The sequence below is a fragment of the Anser anser genome (assembly GCF_964211835.1).
Source record: "Anser anser genome assembly, chromosome: 12".
Taxonomy (NCBI): Eukaryota; Metazoa; Chordata; class Aves; order Anseriformes; family Anatidae; genus Anser; species Anser anser.
Window position 1 is genome coordinate 5,166,231 of NC_139733.1, and position 21,830 is coordinate 5,188,060.

General features: G+C 42.3%; 1 protein-coding gene across 19 annotated transcripts in view; it reads left to right on the forward strand.

The window, feature by feature from the left end:
• IQSEC1 (IQ motif and Sec7 domain ArfGEF 1) overlaps positions 1 to 21,830 on the forward strand; it is a 349,048-nt gene that overhangs the window by 242,450 nt on the left and 84,768 nt on the right. The window contains exon 1 of one of the 19 annotated variants that reach the window (XM_083796397.1): positions 6,969 to 8,277. The exons of the other annotated variants lie outside the window; for them this stretch is intronic. Coding sequence (XP_083652523.1) covers positions 8,114 to 8,277 — 164 coding nt within the window. The 5' untranslated portion in view covers positions 6,969 to 8,113. Of the gene's footprint in view, positions 1 to 6,968; positions 8,278 to 21,830 lie in introns of those variants that run through there. 19 annotated transcript variants of the gene reach the window in all.

Genomic DNA, 21,830 nt, shown 5'->3' on the forward strand with positions numbered 1-21,830 from the left:
GTCCTTTTGAATTTCCTGTGCTGGGTGAATTATCTTTTTAATGGTTTTGTGTGGCCACGTTTACATTTTGGAAACGTGCTGGCTGCTCACAGCCTTCGCTCTACAGCGAGCTCACTTGGCTGCATAAGGAATTCGCCCAAAATTGCGCGTCAGCACTCCTGCCCTTTGAATGCTCTATTTCTGTCTCATAAAAAGCATCTGCCTCGTGTGTCTCTGCAGAGGTGAACCAAAAGGTTGGAAAGGTGGAAGGGAGCGTGCGGGGAGCAGCGGGTCCCCGTGCAGCAGCCTGGGAAGTTGTCCCCCCAGTGAGGAAGGAACGGGGGGAGCGGGTGCACGAGGGAGGCCAGGGTGCACTGATTGATAGAGGGGGTGAGGTGTGGCGGCCTGGTGTCCAGATACCGCACAGTAGCTCACAAGGTATAGATTGTCAGAAGGGAAAAGCCCTGACTGCCCTCAGTTACATGTCACTTTTGTCATGCTTCTCCTCTATTGAAAGAGCTTCCCATCCTGCTCAGCTGACAGACTCCTTTTGGGAGCAACCATTACTAATGCTATCCGAGACAACTAACAGACCTGACTGAAATCTAGTAATTTCATGATCAGACGAGTCTGGTAAACAGGAAGGGAAGTGAAGCAGTACATGATAATTCTTCCAATCCTTTTCCTAAATCCAAGGAAAAACCCTTGGGCCCCAAGTTCTGGCTGGCTGAGCTCACTGCAATCCCATCCCAAACAGGGATAAGGATGCTTCCTTATCTGAAGTTCCTAATCCACCACTCACTACGGATGTATGCAAAACTCCAGAAATGTAGTTAGGAAATATTTTTTTCAAAATTTACCTTTTCAAGGTATATCCAAGCCCCTGTGTAAAAATAGTGGAAAAGATTTGGCATTTAGTTGAACAGATCTTGTTCTATGTTTTTTTGTTAGTTGTCTTGTGATTTGCTGTTGTATAAACCGTGGCAGCTAGTGAGCTAAGTGAAAGCTTAGCTCTAGTTTCATGAGTTAGGTATATCATGTAAACACTGTTGCTTTTTAATGGAATTTATGATGTTAAGCCCTAAACTGGTTTGAGCTGCCATGCACAAAGAAATATCAGCAATCTAGCCAGCGCTTTGGGTTTTATTTCAAGATGCATTAAAACGCCACAGTAACAGCAAGCACTGAATGTGCATTTCAGTGTTAAAAGGAGATACTTTTGCTGCAAAGAGATGTGAAACCTTGTTTCCTTGGAAGTCTGGAGAAGCCTGTGCACTGGGTTTTTCAGTGCAAGGTGCTGAGCCCTGCATTCTGTTGACAGAGGTAGGCAGAGCTGCGGGCATTCAGCACGTCCAGTGACACACCAAAGTCTGGCAGAGGCAATGGGCAGAGTTCAAGAAGTACTGAGGGAGTCAGTAGTATACCCTGTTTGGGGCTGAGTGGCTGAGGAATTTAATATTACCTGAGAATTAGTACCAAATTTAGAAAGTAATTTAGTCCTGGGGGAGAGCACGTAGCATCATCACATCTCTACAGTTTAGCATCTGCTGCTTAAGCTGTCTGATAGATCTTGAAAGGCTGAAAAGGGCACTGACCTTGCTGGGAGGTTGCTTTACTGGCCAGCATTGCCGTGGCGATGTGGCATATCTCGGGGTCCGTTGGGCTATGAACGCTGCTGAGCAGAAGCTGGGAGGTCCGGCCCATCGCGGCGCCGCGAGGTAAATGTGCTGAGCAGTACAGCGGATCCGGCAGCAAGAGCCCTGCACTTCCCGGCTCCAGAACGAGGCACTGACCCAGCTTTATCCTCCTGTAGGACCAGCTTGCGCTTTTTGTATTATTCCAGCACATCCACTGCAAAGGGAGACTGTGACAGCTCCACCTGGATGTTTGATTTTATTTATTCATGGCCTGTGGAACAATGAAGTCAGAGGTAGGTGAATGATGCAGTGCAGGAAGTTGCTGCAGCAGTAGCTTTGCTACAGAGACGATGATTTAATGTATCGGGCTAACGGCAGAGGAAAATATTAATAAATTCTCTTTGTGCATGTATCGGGCAGGGGGTAAGGCTTTCTAAGTGCAGCAGATGACGTTTTCTAATTGCATAGCTTTCTCTTATGCCTGAAGTAGTGATGTACAAAGGTTTTGTTTCCCTTAACGTTATAGAAATGCAGTCTTTTAAAGGCTAGGCTATCCATTTATCTTGCTAGAATTAGCAGAATGTCGTGTTTCATTCTTTTAAATGCATATCAAGTTCTCAGCAAAAAATAAGCATGTTAATCACTGTAGCTGATGTACTGTGTTATGCAGATTGCGAGCGTTGATTCCAGACTGTAGGTTCAGCTTTCTTATTTGCATTTAGTCAATCAAGTCTGCGCCCACCCCGGATCCCTTCTGGTGAATTTCTGTGGATTTTGTTGCTCAATGTATTTAATTCTCCTCTGAGCATCTGCTTTAAAATAAATCATCAGAACAATAAGCGGTCCTACAGCAGAGGCAGCAGAATATCTTGGGGAGTGAAATCTTTCTGTAGAATCGCATGCAGTCTGTGCGGCTGTTAAAGGAGGGGTTTTAATGTAAACCCTGAGGATGTTTTGAGTTTTTAAAAAGCCAGTCCCGTGTCTGTCTTGTACACAGAAAAGCATGGACCCATAGGGCAGAAATGCAGATAGATTCTTGAGATAGGTCTCATACCACGTCTCTGAGGCTGGCCTGTGTGTATAGTTGTTCTGGGGTTGTATAATGGAGAGCTGGAGCATGGGGATGAAATAGTTGGGAGTTGGGGGGCGGGGAGGTCATTTATTTTTTATACCTCTTAGCATATGACACATTTCATGTGCTTAACATTTTTGTAAAACATATTTGTTAATTCCTGTCAGTGTCGTTGGATTTAAAAGATACTAATCTAGTGTCTTTTTAGTTTAATGGGATATTAATCGTTCCTATTTTTTCCGAGTAACCGATACGTTAAATTGCTTTGCATTTGATTTGACTGTGTTCTGCCAAAGTTGATGAATGGTCAGAAGCAGCGAAGCAGAAATCTGACCTGCCACCACAGCCAGCACCCCGGACAGGAAGCTGCAAGATTCCCATTTGAAAACAAAACCTCTCGTACGTGCTGCTTGTCAAGATGTCAGTGCTTGTAGCCCTTACACAGTAGTGGGATCTGGAGGTGGTCTTCTAATGGATCTTGTAATGCCTACATACAGTTAGAAGTAAAAGAATGAAAAAATCCCTTAAATCATAAGCCTAGCGTGGCTAGTTGAAGTTAAAATTCATAGCCAGATGGCTGTTTTATGACATTCTACATAAATACAGTGAAAAATGCCTTGACTTATCATACTCTCATTGCTACAAACGTATCTGCTAGGGATGGCATGGCACCTGTGAGTTTGGGTGCAAGTTCTGTAGGCTGTGAAAGCCCGCTGGCTGTCAGATGGGGGGGTTGAACGAGGCTGACTTCTAAATATGGAACGTGGTTAAGCAGACGGAGAGGTGTCAGTGGCGTTGCATCAGCGGATTAAAGGGTATTTGGGGGTGAGAGCGTTTGCAGCTTTGAGAAGGTCACAGGCAGAGTGATTCGGCTTGGTCTCTGTAAACACCAACTGTCCTGTTCCTCCCGGTGCTTTCCGTGTGTGTAGTTCTGCGCAGCCCAGCAGGCCACGTGTGGCACTTCTCTTTTCACTGCTCAGGTCAGGGCTTTGGAAAGTGTCCGCCCGTGTACATGCTGGGCGCCTGAACAAGGCACCGCTGGTCCCAGGGGAAGTCAGCGTGCAGCACCCGTGGGCAGGCTTCGGGTGAGAAACTCCTGAATCCAGCTCTTTTAGAAGTGCTTGATGAAGACAAAAGTACCTTTAAATATTACTAAGAATGACTTTTTCTTTCACCAAGTTATCCTTTAGTTTTAAAGATGGTACCACTTAGAAGCATTTCTCTATTTTTTCCTAAGTCTTCTGACGTAAACGTTTTTTTCTAAATTAAATGAGAATAAAGGGTATTATTTTGCATCTTAAGATAAAAAGTATAGGCCTTGAATCTATAAATGCATAGCTTCATTAGAGTTAAAGAATTTGTGCTTTTAGTTATATATGTGATTACATGTTTGAAGACCTGGAGCCTTTCGCATGTGTGGTTTTGGCTTTACTGTAGTCTGGACAGGAAGGATTGTTCGCATCGGATGTAAAAGTTTCTTACACGGTACAGAAATTGAGGCGGGAGCCTGGGGGACTTACATCCTGCTTAACGAAGTCGTTCGGTTTGGAGTGGGTAGAGCCAAGGCCTGTCTCGTATTATTGCTAGTCAAGTCATGCTCTTTATGCCAGAGGAACTCTAGTAAAAAGCGAATGGCCCCCATGCTGAACAGCAGTGCAGCAATAAACCCTCAATTTACATACACACCGGTGCCAGTTTGAAACAGTGAAGGGCAAACACCGCATCAGCAACTGCAGGAAGCTGGAGCGTTTTTTCATTACGCTGCCAACAAACTTAGGTTTTTCAGATGTAAATAATACTGGGTTTGCTTTAATGCACAGGCGGGATGTCGCTAGTCTGCGCGAGTGCCGAGCGGTGTGTCGGGCTCTTCGGAACTGCTCCTGCTCTGCTCTCGTGCTGCTCAGGAACAAAGGCCAGGCTCACGCTGGGGCAGTGCCGCGAGCCAGGCGGCTGCGATGAAGCAAGGGCAAGGCTGTTTCTGCCGTGTACCGCTGGGGGTTGCGTGGGCAGCTGTAATGTCTTAAGTCTCTTACCTGTAAATAGCAACACTGCCACAACGAGAAATGCACCCTTAGTGGAGGTGGAGAAGGGGGATCAATTGTGCTTGGAGGGAGCTGCAAATTTAAACAGGCAAATTACACAACTGTGCTGCTGCTCTCCCCGTAGTTTGACCTAATGCTTCCCCAGTGCTTAGTCTTCAGAGTAGCCAACAGCCTCCAAAGGAAATTACATTTTTCAGGATTTTTGTTTTAAGGAAACAAATAATTGCAGGCAAGCTCGGTCCTGTTTTGGGACTTCCCCCAGGCAGAAGCCACTGCATTTTTTAGAGGGGTCTCCTTCAGAAGGAGAAAATTCAGATTTGCCCAAGTGCAGAGGGCTATCTGGCTGCTGTGCTGCATCTATGGGAAAATTATTTCTTGAAGGATAAGAAGGAAGACGGAAGGGGAAAAAATAGTGTTTTGGTTTGTTTTTTTTTTTTAACAGATAGTTGCTTTTCATCAGAACAATGCATCTATGCCCCTTGTGAGAAACACCATAATTGGCTACTTCCTCAACAGCCAGATTGGCCAAAGCGAAAAATCCTGCTGAATTCAGTTTAGTCTACACTCCTCGTTCTTTTTGGTCTCTAAAAAATAAAAATAAAAAATATCCCAGGCCTAACTTATGCAAAGAACAAGCAGTTTGGGAAAGGTTTTAGCCTCTGTTAGAATAGAAGGCTCAGTGAAGTTTTCCCTGTGAACAGTGGGTCCTGCACCAGGCCGATGCTGTCCGAAGGTCTGGAGGTGCCTAGCGTGTGGCAGCACTGTGTAGAAGAGGTGCTGATGTGGGTGCTGACAGCTGTAGTGGCACCCTGAGGCTCCCAACTGAGACGTGGTTTTGAGAAACAGGGAGGAGAGCTGAGCCCCCTGCCTTCTGGTGTCATATTCCTCCTCTGCTAGGTGTTCATCTGAAGTTGCGGTGAGAGCCCCTTTGTGTTTTATAGCAGGCAGGAGGTGCCTGCGCTGTAACCCGAAGGAAACCCAGTTTCATGAACTCTGGGTCAGATCTTTAAGAAGTTGAGTTAGGGGTTCTGCTGTTTTGTGTTGATCCACAGAAAAACACAAATAAATGCCTTAAATCAGAAATGCATAACTTTACATTTTCAAATCATTTCTATAAACATTTACTGATTTATATGCATAGCACAGGCACCCACAGGACAGATGCAAATGTCTTCATTTTTCCAGATGGAAAGACTGAGGGAGAGGGCGGGAGAGCAGGGTTTGTTCAGCTGCGGAGGCAAGTTGACATTAGAGGCAGCGCCAGAGTCTGAAACCCGTGGTTCCCAGTGCTGTGCTCACACAGCTGCCTAGCAGCATTAGCCAGTGCGTTTCACATACTTGAACAATGAGAGAGAAATACTTAAAAAAAAAAAAAAAAAAAGAAAGAAAAAGTGTGATTTTGTGCATGTGTACATGTTGTGTACGTGGCATCTGCGGAATACGGTCTTTGGCAGACGTTTTGAGACCTTTCAAGTGAAATCAGATGTCCATCTCACCGTGTCTTGCAGGCAGTGCTGAATAGACAGTTCTGTTTAAATAGGTGTAATCATATGTTATGGATCACAATAGAGCTCGCTGCACCCCATGTCTTTCTTCTGTGTGTTATTAAAATGCTGAGGAAAAAAAAGCTGGACTGTCTTTGAGCTTTCAGTAATGATCACAGCAATCAAGGTAGTGGAAACGACTCATATTTACAGACAAACAGAAAAAGGAAACTCATGATAATATATTTCCCAGTCTTTCCAATATTCCCAAGCAGTTGTGCAGTGCTGAAGTCCACTTTGCAGGCACAGAAAGCCTCGGTTACACAACAGCTAAGCAGCACCGATATATATAATTAATGCAATTATACTGGAGGAGAAAGGGGAGAAAAACCAACTTCTTGGGAGGCAAGGGGTTGATGATGATGACCTATTCGGGCTTGAGGCAGATAGCTTCACACTGATGTTGTGCACTCCAACAGAATCTTCCTAAGATTTAAGCAGAGAGCAGAACGCGTTGAGACGACCTGGAAGGCAGCAACCAGCAGAGAACAAACACAGGGCCTGAGGAATGTAGCTCAAGAAACGGCCTCATGTGCCGCCGTGCGTTTGATATGTTACACGGAGTGGGCAGTGAAGGGTGTTGGTTCAGCTGTGTGCCCCTTCCACAGAGCTCTGTCCAGAGATATGCTTGGCTTTGGTTCCAAATGGGAGGAAAAGAAAAAAAAAAAAGGAAGAAAAAAAAAAAGCATTGCCTTTTAAACACTGCTCTCTTTTTCCTTCTTTGATAACTGCTGCCAGAGCAGGCTGGCCTCAGATGTGTTTCTTTCCAGTGAAGGGCAACAGGAAAATATTTCCTGCTAATAAGAGTTTACTGGTTGGATACTGTCTGTAGGACATGTTAGTATAACTGTGATGTTTTGTGTCTCTTGATTAACATGATGAATAGACTAATGGAAAAATGAAACTTCAATGTGTTATCACCAGCAAAACTGATGTGATAGGAAACGGGGAGGGCAGAGCGACACCCTGCTTGCTCTAAGTGTCTGAGCAGAAGGTATTTGTATTCCACAGAACAGCTTATCTATGCCTTTATGCTGTTGAATCAGTGGCACACATGAATTTCAAAAGCTTTGCTTGGGGACTGGAGTGAGAGAAACATTAGCCTGCTAATAGAAGCATAAAAGGCTGGGTGGAAAAGAAATAAGCCAAAGAAAATAATTGCCCGGTTACATTTCACTTGGCTATTCTTTCCTCCTTCCTTCCCTCCCTGTTTGTGTGTCACTTTCAGTCCTGTTGTCATGCAACTCCTCTGCAATGCCATTTGTTTTGTCACTTCATCCCACCCTGTGCTTGCCCTGAACTTTATAGCTTACCAGCATTACTTGCTTGGCTGCTCTGTTAATCTCTTCACGCTACACCACGCTTCAGAAATTCTTATTCTCTTCACTCAGCAAAACAGAGAACCGCAGCTCAGTCTGCAAGTTCACTCCATCCGAGCAGCACGACTGCTTATCTTGATCCCGTTCCCAGCGCAACCTTTGCACCACTGGCAGCCTGGCTGGCAAGCAAGGGACCGAGACAGAAACGCCTCCTGAGGAACAACTTTCCTTTCGAGGGAGGGTACGGCAGGCTTTGTGCAGCAGCAAGTGGACCCCAGAGCAGGTGTGTACTGCAGGCCCTGAGGCTGGAGCCAGCTTCTCAAGCAGGATCAGCTGCTGCTGAGTGTGAGGCTGCGGAGCACGGAGCTCATAAGGGTAACGTTTCATGCCACTGACCGTGCCCTGTGTAACTGTCAGTCCAGCAACCTTCATTAGCACCAAACTCACATTCCAAACATTTCTGAAGTAGAAGGCAGGCCAGAAAAGGAACAGAAATGCAGAGGACTTCTTTTCTTCACACATGCTTGCTTATGTATTCAGCAGTCCTAAGTCCGGACTGGAGTTGATGTGTTCTCTCGGCTTCCAGAGCAGACAGGTGCATTCAAGCCAGACATTTACACCAGACTTCTCACTACAAGGGGACCCAGACCAAACACCTACTGCCTTAGCCTTTGCAGAAGCGAGGTAGGTCTAGAGCTTTTATTTCATTTCTGTCCTTGTTCCTGCAAGGGACTGAACCAAAATCCCAATTCTAGCTTTCCAGTTCAGCCTTTGCTCCCTTCCTGTTTTTGAAAAGATGAGGAAACCTGCAGAAGAGATCTGTGTGCATCCTCTGCTTCACTCGTGCTCAGAAATCAACAGAAGTGAAGTAGCTGTCAGCTGTAAAAGAACACAGGGTATTAGTATGCAAAAGGAGCTAATACTGAGCAATTCACATTGCTACTGAGGTTTCTGCATCTAGTACAAGCTGCTTGCTACAGCAGTGTCAGATCTATGAAGTCTGAAATAAAGCGAGATGCCTGGTGTGCATGTTTGCATATCAACACCAGAAGTGTTTTCGAGCTTGCATCTGATGCATAGCATAACTGGGGCTTGAGGTCAGGAATAATATCAGAGTTTGAAGCACTTGTGCATGCAGTTAGTCCTCATGTTTGCTTTGCAAGCTTTCTTCTCTTCACTCAGCTATACCCCCAGTTGTTTATCTGAATGCTATATCTTCTGGGTACTGTTACATCATCCTTTTGCATGTTCTTCCACTCAGAATATCTGATCTGAATAACTTCTGCCCACTGCAACAAATGTCAGTGTCTGCCTAGCAAAAATTTCCCAGATGCTTCTCCCAAGACAAACAGCATCCTGGAAGCCAAACGGTAGTTCTTATAAAAATCCAGTTTGCAAACCAAATCAGTGAGTGAGTAGAGTTTTCTGTTTATGTAGCCTTTGCTTTTATTCAGATTGCCAACAAACAAGTTTGTCTCTTTATCCAGGCTCTCTAGTGAACTTGTATCCACGTTTTCAAGACTCTCACTATTAACTGTTTTCAAAGCTTGGGCAAAAAGCCTGTGTTATCGCTCCTGAGTATAAACTGGAGGGTACAGTGAAATATAGCAGTGGAGATAGATTCAGAAAGTTGGCTTTTATTTGTTTTTTTCTAAGACAGCTCAGAAATGACTGTTTGAGAAGTGTTTATCTATAAAGGGAGAAGCAGCATTCAAAACCAAGATGAACACAGTATTGATATATGTGTTTCTGAAGGATATCCTTTAGTGAGTATCATAAGATCCTTTGGGACTGAGCCTTGGTATTAGAGTAGGACAAACTATGTTGAAATAGTTGCACTCACTGAATGAAAGCTGGAGAACTGTGTACCTTGGTTTATCATTACATTGCTGTTCTGTCTCCCTTATCTGTTGCTCAGACTTTAGTAGATACAGTTGTGTTTACTCCCTGGACTAATATGTTGGTTCAACCACAGAAAATTGGCTGATCAAAACAGGATTAAATCACACTTGCAGCTGAGAGTTGTTTTGGAGAACACAAAGAAGGCACTGGATGCTACTCGTGCCGTGGTAAGGAAATGGTCATCAGAAAAGAGAATCAAAGACTGATAAAAAGAAATGGCATCTGCTGATAGCCAAGTGTGATCTGACCAAGTAGGATCTTGAACAGAGGCTGTATTCTATGGCTTGCGTGTGATCACAGTAGAATTGTGCCATTGAGAGCCATTTCATTTGTTTTCTTATGGAACAAAAGTGTGGGTATTTGAACAATCTAGGAAAAGTGAGCCACCCTCTTAGGATATGTTTACCCAATCTTTTAAAATATTCACTTCCTCTGACATTTTTATTTATTTTGGCTCATAAATACTGAGCCAAGCTGTTTCCGCTTTCCTGAGCTCAGTGTTTTTAAAGGAAGCTAATGCTCTGTCTTGCTAGAGAATTTCAGATAACTTGATAGACGGACTGCAGATAAAAAGAACGATCCCATCCTGCAAGAATGTCCTCCCAGATTTTCTGGTTCTCATAACAAACTAAAAAGATCTCAGCTCAGAAAGACCATCCTGCAAGTCTTACCAAATTCTGGATAATGTGATTACAGAAATACTTCAACAAGTTAGCCTGTGTTGTAAATATATGATCTTATTATATGAATTTTCTTATCTTAAACCTGTCTAGAATGGATGAAACAACATTTCGAAGTGCTTCACAAGACCTGTCATCTCAGTGGAGGCTTCTTAGCAGCTTTTAAAGCATTGGAATTACTGTAAAATGATATTCTGTCATCTCTTAGTAAGGCCCACACTCTAAACACTTTTCTTCACAATAGAAATTAAAATAGAATTGAGGAAACTCTGTCATTCAAATTCAAAGGCTGTCTAGTGACTGAGTGTTTTATATTAAATATAGGCTCATATCTAGAGCATGGTTACTTGGAACAACAAATTGGAAAATGTAAAATAGTACATAGGTCAGATGTAGGAAATCAAATATTAACTCTTTCCTTAGTTTTTTTTTTTTTTTTAAGTGTACGCATCAAATGGTATAGGCACAATCTTGTTCTTTTTCCATGCTTTAGGACATCAAAAGGGTAAACCTTTTTTCTGTAATTACATAGCTTATTGGATGAAAAAAAAATTAGCATGCAAAATAAACGAATAATTCTAAAGCCCTCCAGAAACCTACAGATGTAGTAGATGTGATGATTTTGGAGTCATCTGCACGTGTGCTGTTTTCGTGGCCTCTCTGGAGGTCCTTTGTTGGTCTTGGTTCTCTAGCAGAATGTCAGCTTCCTGGGGAGCTTTGTGGCTTGCTCTCTCCATACAGCACCTGAATAAAATTTATTGTGATCACAACTGCAAATGCAAGCAAAAACTATTGTGTGTAGTTACCTTTTTTTAGGCGGCAATGATGCAGTTATTGAGGCACATCAGAGAAAAACTCTACCCTAGCACGTAGCTTGCTCGTAGGAGCAGCTTTCTATGTAGCTGCCTATGTGGAGACCCCAGGAAGGAGGTCTGAAGCTTAAGTCTATCGGTTCCTGGGCCAAACGATGTTTCCTCCCCCCCGGGCTTGAGCTGTTACTTCAGACCATTTTGTGGCTTCTCTCACTGCAGACTTGTAGAATTGGGTCCAATGTGCCTGATTTTTCCCCTGAAGATGCAGCCTGCCTTCTTTCGGTGTCAAGGATAGGCTCAAGTAGCAACACATGGCAATGCAGGGGAAAAGCAAAAAGTTGAGAACAGTGACAAGTAGTGTTTCACTAGCGCTGGTTTGGGCATTATTCCTCCTGCTATGTTAAGATAGTTGCAGCAAGGTAGCTGAATGTGTGTCCTTCCATGTCTGGGCGTAAGCATCACTGGCTCCTGGGTACATAAAAAGTTAGCTACAGGACTCACTAGGTAGGTAAATTTTCTGCTGATCTGTCTGTTGCTTGGATTAGAATGATAGCCAAGCATACATTTGTTTCTCATGTAACCAGCATTGAATTTAGGGTGCAGGAGATGAAAAATGAGGTTGCTGCATGAACTTCACACAACAAACCAGTACAGAAAACAAGGATATTTGTCAAAGGGGACAAGTGATCATATTTTTGTGGCCTACGGATATGTAGTATGAGTTTCTTTCATAATTGTTGTTCGCCAGCCAGCCTGCAACCTTGGTTCTTCATTTCATACAAACTGCTGATCAGAGTACAATCTGCAGACTACCAGTGTCATCACTTACTGAATCTTGCTGCAAAAAGTACTGTATGCTCTGGGTGGCATCAGCCAGCGTGCAAGATAACTGTGGAGTCTGAAAAATAATTCTTTCTGCTTCCTGGGTAAAGAAAATATCTACTTTTGGGGCATACTTATGGCATAAACACTGGCAAAAGCTTGTGGGTAGGAAGAGGAGGATAAATTGTGTTTGATCTGTAACAGTAAGCAAAGTTGAAAACAGAAATGCACAGAGGTTACTTGGTCAAATAATGAGCTGATCTAATGTTGTAAAGTCATCGGCTATAATCTAACAAGAAATGCAAAAGTGGCTATTTCTGCAGGAAGGAGAATTTAGAAATGCTGTGTAATATGTTGTGGTATGTATCTTTGTGACTGCATCTTGTGAGCAGTCTACTTATCACTGACCGTACTGAGGTAAGGCTGCAGACACCCCCTTCCACACTTACCTAGATCCTGAGTGTGCCTACATGATATTTTGCAGCTAAAATCTGGTGTGTTTTAACTTCTCCAGTTCCTAGAGGAAAAACTGCCTGCCTGTTTTTCATGCACCTGGAACGCCTAATGAGAGGGGTCGCCTTGCCTGCTGGTACATGTCAGAGTCCTGTTTTACTAAGGGCAGAGAAACTACCTTGTGCCTCTGTCCTGACAGCACAGAGCAGACACTCCCTCTTATTGGTGACTTAAAAGAAATAAAGGTTTGTGGGCATGCACTGAAATGAAAATAGTCCAGAGATTTAATACCAAAGTACTCAGCACTTCCTGAGCGTTGTGGCACCTTTGGTTTGGTTCTGATGGGTACTCGAATCCTCAAGAATACTTCCAGATAGAACTGGAAATTAATATTTTAATTGATTTATTCAGTTGTGCAGAAATAACTTGATGGTCTTTGTTCCCTAAATAAGAATAGAAAAATTTGTGACCCAAGCTGGTCACACAGCAGTCCTGTTCAAAATGATTGTATCGCTGTAAAGAAAGAGCTTGCTTTCTTTAAATAGCCACCCTATTAGCTGAGCAATGGTGGAACAGCTCTGGAAGGCACTTCTGTGACATTAAATTATGTCTGTGCAGTATCTTAGTCCCTCCTCTGGATGTGACCTTCATCTGCCAAATTCCGACAAACCCAACTTGAGAAACACTTGCCGTACCCCGAGTGAGATGAAGCCTGGCTAGCTGAGAGATTTTATCCAATGACTTCAGGAACCAGGCCTTTCTGACCCTGAAACAGAGAGCAGGTTTGCCCTCCTCAGATGGCTGGGGGGGCTGTAGAGAGCACATCGGGAAGCAGTACGCCCGCAGCAGTGCAGCTTTTACATCTGGGTGCGTTTTTATGGCTGTGGGGCCAGAGAACTGTGTGAAGTCCTCATGGACCAGAAAGCACAAAGGGTGTTTTCTGTTGAATAGATGCTTTAGTTGCACAAATATGTTTGTCTTTCAAATTGAAATACTTTAGTGATGTTCTCGTGAAGCACTGCCACTATCTTGCTAAACCATATGGGCTCTGAGACAATCTCAGAGAGCGTGGTCAGCGAGAAGCAAAGACCTCCCCAAGGGAGGTGGAACTGCTAACAGTTGACAGAGACCTGATGTGATGTTTTACACGAGGGCAAATCATCTGACTTTGTTTACTGAGCTGACTCCTACATTAAACAATTAATTTTAAAGCAGAGTTTACCCTCCACCCCCCCCCCAAATGGCATAGTTGCAGTGTCAGCGTGGAGGAGCCATCAGGCAGTTTCTCTTAAGTGTAATATAAATTTTAGCTCCTGATGTATGCTTTGCTACAGATGCTTGCCAAGACTCTTTCTATAAGAATTAAGAAGGGTTTCTTTAAGCAAAAATATCCATGTTGTTTGGCTGCCAGAGCACTGCACATTTCTGGACCTTCTAAATTAAGAGGAAGGGATTTGTGTTAGAATGACATATACGTGTACTGTAATATGGAGTTCTTCTGAAGCAAGACTTTACAAAAGCAGGCTAGATCCCTTTCAATAAGATTCCAGAAACTGTTTCCAAATATTGTAATATACTTAGAGGACCTGCAGTGTGTTTTCTTAATTACTGAAGGTCTTTTTATTTTAATTTTTATCAGAAAAAGAGGAACATTTAACCAGAGTATGAGGAAGTAATTTTTCAATCTGCTTAAAATGTTCCAAACAAGTGCTTATTTTTGTTTCCAAAAGCTGGGTGGAGTGGTGAGTTTTGTGGCTGACGTCGCCATCACCGAGAGATATGACCTGTTAGCTGTATATTCTAGTGGTGATGTAATCCCAATTTAATGTTCATTTTTTAGTTCAATGAATTTAGAACAGAATTCTCAGCATATTTTTTTCTTGCAGTCTCAGCCCACATTCCTTATTAGCTTGTGCAAAATGTCTGCAGTTAAAATTCCCTCACGGGTAAGAGCAGCGCTGGCCTGGCCTGGCTGCATCTCTGAGCTTCTGACCCTCTCCCAGCCATTGTGGTGATGAATATAAAATATTTCATGCTTTTATTTTTCAGCATAGTGAAGTGCAAAAGCAAGACAGGGACTTTAAATTGGAACAATCAGATCTTTTGTAGGCCTTCAATACATAGTGTGCATATATGGACAGGCATTCAAGACAACACCCTCCTTATCCACTGAGAGCTTAACCATAGCTTTACTTCAGAGAAAACTGCTACTAACATTTGTGGCAGAGCCCTTTTTATTGCTAGCACTGTAAAAATTCTCCTCTGTACAGTTTACTTCAGCTGTGGCCAGCTGCTGACCCTAAACTGTCATTTGCAATAGTGCTAAAATGCCACCTTACATGTTTTTCATGGAGCACGCTGGCATTTCCTGACAAGTGAATGTGAGGTTGCCTGATGTAATTGCTACGAGGAGTAATAGAGAATAGACGTTCTGAGTGTCTAAGGAAATGCTGTACTCTGAAGGCTTACATATTTGGTTGACTTCTGGCAGCAGGATTGTTGCTGTCAGCAGATCTGAGGAATGCCTCCGCCGCACGCTGTTGCTTGGCGAGGGTTACGCGCGGCGTCCAGCTGACCCTGACTCATCCGCGGGCCTGCGCTGAGCGAGCGGCTTGTAGGCCTCGTGCGTAAGGAGCTCAGGGGGGCAGCCTGCCTGCCTGCCTGCCTGCCTTGGAGGACTCCTGTAAAACACCTTTCAAAGCTGCTCTAACAGCCCGGCGTCACAGGCGGCAGCCTCTTTAGTCAGGTTAAATGAAGTGATTTGTAAGCACTCACGTGCTAGAGTTCAAGGGGGCCACCATGGATTTAGTATGTATTTGTGTTTGCTTTGGACACCCAGCCACCAGAGCTCCGTGTCTTCCATATGAATCTAATTGTTCAGGTTATTTCTTCAAGGCACAAGACTGTCAGGTTTTTGTTCCCAGTTTTGCTCCTAAAATTACTGCAGAATCTGTTGGGTGGAGATAAACTTCCGCAGCTGCTTTCCCCATGAAGGAGCCCGATTTTTTCCAGCTCTGCAAACGTGGAGCAGCTCTCCCATGCTGCCAAGGTACTGTCACTGCTGTTGAGAAGGAACTTTCATCTCCACAGTGTGGGAATGAAATGGCCACGTTTTTAACAACTTGCTACCTTGGCTCATGGCAGATGACTGAACTATTCCTTTTCTCCCCTCCTTGGTGTGTCACAATACAGAGCAGCTATAGGTAAAGAGGAGGCCAAAGAGGCTCTCCAAGCAGATATGCAATCCTTCTTCCCTTCATCATCAGTCGGTTCCCTCAGAGGTTTTTTGTTTGTTTTTTTTTGTTTGTTTGTTTCATGGAGGAGGGATGGAGGAATGGGACAAAGAACAGAAAAAAAAAGTGGTTTTATCCACATTGGCTCTTTTCTGAACAGGCTGATAGGTGGCAATGCATGCATCCAAAACCATCTGATGCTTACTGAGCTGGTCTGTAATAACAGGGCTACCTCCTAGACAGACTATCACAAAGAAAAGTTAGTGTCACCCTGGGGACTGGGCAGTGCTGTTGTTTCTTCCAGAAAGCCAGGGAGGACAGAATTTGCCCAGTTCTTATTTCAGCCCATGTATCCACACCATGTATATACACCAGAGGTGAAGGCTTTCAGATGTATTTTTACAGCTTGTTTTGGAGGTAATGCAAGCAGGTTGCCATTATAAAACTGCTGTAGGAAGTGGGATGTAACTATTACTGTAAGAAACTTGCCCTGAAGATAAACATGACAGGAGTTACGACAACCTTGTAGGCTATGGAAGAAGAGCAGCTGATACAGGTGAAGAAAACCTGTTGAGAGCTAGGAGCTACTTGTGTATATATGCATAGGTTAAAATAGCACATGTTAGCATAAGTACATTTCTAAACGTAGTCAGTTCCCTGTAGTGTGTAGCCTGGAGCAGGAAGACACACGACACACACCTTGGCATCTTGGTTATCTTATAAGTTATTTATATCCCTCTGGTGTCATTCATTGGACATAACTGTGTACAGTGGGCATATTGTGTATAGTGGCATTTTGGGCACCTGCTTAAGTGAAACTTCAGACGCAAATGTTTTTCCCTTGAAATTTGTTAAAGAAGACTTTTCAGCTGTTGTAAGGATATTATTTAACATGCTGCTTTCACATCACTGGTAACATAATTAAAAAAATACATTGTGTGCCGCCCTGCACTGCTGTCTTGTTTGCCTCACCCTTGGGGTCTGAGAGAAAGTACAGTCTGTGTAGCTAAAAACAAACAAACAGTGTGCATGTCTGCAAAATAGGATGTACACACAAAGAAAATCAGGGGACTAAGATACTGTTCTTAAAAGGATCTTAATCAGTAAAGTGTTATTTATTCTTTAAACAGAATTCCATGGGCAATTCAGGGCCAGGAAGACTCCACATAGCTCCGACAGTTTCTAGACCCCAGAATAAACACTGCGGCATTTTGTGTTGTGGTGCAACAGCTGGAGTACTGGGCCACGAGCTGTGCACCAGCTCAAAAAGGCTTAAAATTCTACAATAAAATAATACGAATAAATTCTGCAATGTTAAAATCCCCATCTCAATTCTTCCGTTTATGAAATAAAGTCTAACCTACCTGTTGGAGATGACAGAACTGCAAGGCCTGAGGTTGTTTTGCAATTATGATGGCACAGCAGCATGTAATGAGAAGCAGGAGGCATAAGCTTTCACCCCCTGTAACTCTTGGCCAGCAACAAAGATGCATATTAAACCCAAACTCTTCTGAGCTGCAACTGCTCAGTGTAGTGCTTGGGATTCCTGTTAGCTTCAGATCCCAGTTTGGGTAAGCAGTTAAGGCTTTTGGAAGCTAGCGTGGACCTGGCTGTGGAGGGTTTTTTTTCCACAGTGAAAGGCAATTAGCTGTAAATCATTCTTAGGAGCTTAATAGCACAATGTGCAGTTCATCTTGCATTTGCCTGCGTGTTTATACCTGAGAATTAGGTTGTTATGTTGTTTACTGTTTTGGAAAATATCTTAAGAGAATTTGTTGATGAAGGTGCTATGATGCTATGATTATCTGTCAAATCCACAGGTATTTACCGCTGATGATGCAGGAGTCTGCCAAAGTTGAGAATGTTTGGTTCTTTATACGGAAGAATTTTCTTTAGTCCTGTCTCATATTAAATTCTTTGCTTTTTATGATGCCTGCCTCACAGTCTGCATAGACCCTTTCTTCTATACTGCATTCTTCTTTCCATGCTGTTATTTCTTATTTTAAGTGACAGATGCAAGGAAAAAAAAAACACCTTGTTCTAGTTAGAATGAAGACATAAATAGTCCTTTTAAGGTGATTACAGAGTACTTCAGATATCCCTCCAATGCTAAAAGTGTTCCTCATAAGGAGTTACAGTTTTAGTACTTTTATATGTCATACCTTTACACTTAGCCATTTAAAATGTTAACTTTGAATGACCACTAACCTGCTGATCTGCCTTATCTATATCTTTGTGAACAGAGGGATGGGTATTTCTCCCCATGTCCGTCATTGCTCTGCTGATGCTGTTCTGCATTAGCCCATAGCAGGATATTGCAGGACTGTGTTTTGTATGATGTGTGCACATGGAAATTCTGTTCATAAATGACAGATTCCTTATTCCTATTAAGTTCATGTCTTTGCCTGGATCTCAGAAGTGAAATGAAACTACTAATTTATTACTGTGAGTTAATTTTCTTAGTTTATTCTGTGTGAGACAGTCCTTCTGGGGTTCATGTTACTTAAGCTGCAGTGAGCATGGAGGCAAAACTATTACAGCTCCTCCTGAATGGCTACTGCAGCGGTTGTCTGCAAGAGGAGGAGCACTCCGGGTAAGTTTTTGAGCTACTTAGAAAGCTGATCCTCAGGAGTTTTCTCATTTTCCATTCAATCTTTTCCCAGATGTTTTGGTGATCCTAGAAGTGAGAAATGAAATTATTCAGGCTATTTCCTCATCACCACCTCAGAAGAGAGTTGTGGTCTTGGCCTTTATTGGCCTTGATGAAATAAGAGAGCTCAAGGTTCTAGTTCAGGGATGAAAAAAAAAAAACAAACAGTGCCACTGCAATGCTTTAGTTTCACCTGCTAGTCCAGCCAGGGAGTCTCTAGAGTAGGAAGGTTATAAATATATGATAATGTTTTGGTTTATCTGTGAGAAATGTTCAACTACTGCAGCTATTAAAAACAAAACAAACAAAAAAAAACCATCTAGACTTAGGTGCTGTAGCTGAGACTTTCAAAAGCAAAGCTGTATATGTCAGCATTAGGTAAGTGATTTCAAGAGCACAAACAGGAGTTGGGCTTTCAGTGCCCTTTGGTGAACTGTGAGAAGCAGACAGTGCCAAGCTGCCTTTGAAATCTCCCCCTGAGTCCTGGAACTAGATTTTAGTCCTTTTCCAGAAGCTCTGAACCCTGAATTAGTTTCTAAGGTGACTGCCCAACTATTTAAACAAAAAAAAAAAAAGGGCAGCCTAATTTGGGATTTAAAATAAATTTCTGAAGATCTTGGTCTATTGCCCATGGACAAAGCAATGAATACCATGACCTCTCATCCAGATCGCTTAGTGAAGGAGGTCCTTGATAAACTTTGTCTTTCATTGTGTGTTCGTGAAACGTGCTTTATGAAGTCCAGCTCTAAGTATTAGCAGTGATATTAACAAACAGTGCCAGGATTGAATTAATACAACTAATGCTATCATTTGGGTTTCCACCTTCTAGATTCCTACCAATCACTATCAATACCAAACAGATATTTCAGACCTAAAAGTCATATATTGAATTGAGACTAGGTAGAACAGCAGAAAAGCTTTTGAGTCATCTCAAATCAATACTCATTTGTCCTCTTAACGCTTTGTACATATTTATTCTTTTAATATAATTTGACTTCCATGAATATGAAACTGTTATTCCCATTCCCTCAGAATTAAATATTTATAACTGCTAATGGTGTATTTTGCATTTTTAAATTTTATCTTGTTAATATTTATAAATTCTTGTACAAAATGCACTTGCATTTCAGACATTAATGTAGATGTTATTTTCTTACAGAGTATCTTAATATAACAAATATAAAATCTGGGTTAGAACATGCAGTAAAAAACAATATATTAGCTTTTACTGTATACAGAATAAATAAAGTAACGTGATGTTTTTACTAAGCTACTTAAATTCATTCATTTCTTTCTGTGGTTTAGAACCTGTGAACGAAATGAAACAATTCATCTGTATCCCATGTACTCAAACCTCTCATCAGCTGAGATGCTCAGCTGTACCAGGTGTTTGATAACAGAACCACTTCAGCGTCAGTGGAACTGCAAGGTTTTATGCCAGTGTTGGACATGGTCGAAAACATTTACTGTATTTTTTTCATTCACTGCTCTTTCTCTCCTCATTTTGTATGCTCTTTTGCTTCAGTAAGATGCATGCTGGTTTTGTTATTCATCTGTAAATCAAGAGCAACTCTGAAACAAACTACATTGGAAAAACGCTGATGAATAATACTGCTAATAATGATCTCTCTGATATTTCATGCTCTAAAAATTCCCTGTTTAGATTATCCATATGTATATTTGTACATCAATACTTTCTTCACCTGAGAAGGGAAGTACCTAAAGGCGTTTAAAGCTTTTGTTCAAGAAAGGCATTACACAAAGCTGCCGTGCTGTTTCTCCACACTACAGCAGGGTGATTTCAATGCAAATTTTTCTGTGAAAGAGAGGGTACCGTATTTCATCATTCTGACAGCAACCGTAAATTGCTGTCTTGCCAGGCAGGAGTAAGTTCTGGCAAGATGTATATGAGAGATTGGAGGAAAGACATTTTCCAAAGTCTTAATTGATTGACTTTTACTTTTCTACAACAGCACAGCTTAAGCAAAATGTATGGTTTGTCACCTGATCTTAAATTCTTCCGTATGTGCAAATGACATTGTAATCAGAGAGTAGCAGGAGGAACCATTCAAAGGTGAACGGTGCCAAACAGCTGACACCAGGAAAGCTCTGTGTACACTGACCTAAATGCTGTTTAGCATTGTCAGGTAAGATAGTACCCAGGCTATTTGGCTGAAGAATTTTAGTCTAAAATGCCAGATTTATATGAAGAGAAAGAAGCAGAGACATATAAATTTCTCTGCATTTGTTTCTGTTTTCAGCAAGCGAAACTAGTCAAGTTTTACCTCTTAAAGTGTTTCTGTAAGAGCTGGCTATAAATACTGAACTGAGCAATTTCAGTAGAGACTTTGTTCTAACTCTTGTCTCTAAGGTTATTCTGCTTCTTGTCAACTACATGGTATTAGCATCCTACTTGAGGAATGGTGGCTTTGTGCTGCTTGGTTCAATCTGAAAGGCTGCTTGGATTCCTTATACACCAGCCTTTCTATACCATAAAACAAAAATGTAAATCCATTTTGAGTCATCTGTCAGAAATCATAAGCTTTATATATTTTAATATAATTTACTGGAAAATCCGTATTATTTCTAGCATTTAAATAGAATGAGAAGACTAAGTGAAGAGGGCGTATTACCCAGCAAACTTTCACGTTAGTTTTTGAGATTGATCGCTACATATTGCTTTAGATTTAGGGCCCTTTTAGGAAAGGTCACCAACAGCAGTATATGGATTTCAGGTTTGTACCTGGTGTGTTATGCTTTACCTGTAAACATAGCAATACCTGCAAACAGGGGCATCTTCCCTCATTTGGGCCTGAGCTAGGCAGTGTGAAGCTGTAGTGATTGCCGATCAGCTCCGATGAAGCTGATGCTTTTGCTGTTGGTGAGGAGCTTGCATCTGGTTATGAATGTAAACAGCATTGGTTGAGCCCATGGAATATTAATATTATTTCAGGACTGTCTGTAGTAGCAAGATCAACTAACAGCCTCCTATTTTTTGAACACAACAAAATCCAAACATGTTTGAATAACTGCTGCACTGACAGCATGGCTGGGGGAGTTTGGATGAGTTAAATCTAACAATCCCATGGAGGCCCAAAAAGAGAAAATGGTGCAGAAAAAGCTGACAAAGCATGGCTATGTGCACAACTAACAGTGTATAATAAAATAAAATTCAAAAATTCTCTTATTAAAGCAGCAAGAAAAAACTAATTTCGGCATCAAGCTTGTTTTTGTCTGGCCTCTTGATTAGACTGCCTGACCACACTTTCTAGAAATGAACCAAGATGATATGCTTTTTTTGTGCCTTTGCCTTTCCCCTGGAGGGGAACATTCTAATGGCTCTGGCAAATTGATTAAATTAGGTTTTGAATGATACAGACTTTGAACATTCCCTGTATTTCCGGATGCTTCCGGTAGCAGAAGCTAACTTGCTTTGGGCATTTGTCCCCCGCCTGGGAGTTTGCCAAACTCTTCACTGCTAGCAGATCTATTCAAAGCACTAACTCTGGGTACCAGGCATCCAGAAGGCCTTGCTAGCTAGAGTTTTTATCTGAAATCTGCAGTTTTTGCTTTCCCATGAAGTCAGGTCTTCTGTACTTCCTCCAGAAATACAGAGGGAATTGGCGCCTATAGAAGAGGAGCTGTTCTGTGGGCCACAACTGTCAGCATGCTCGGAAAAGTGTAA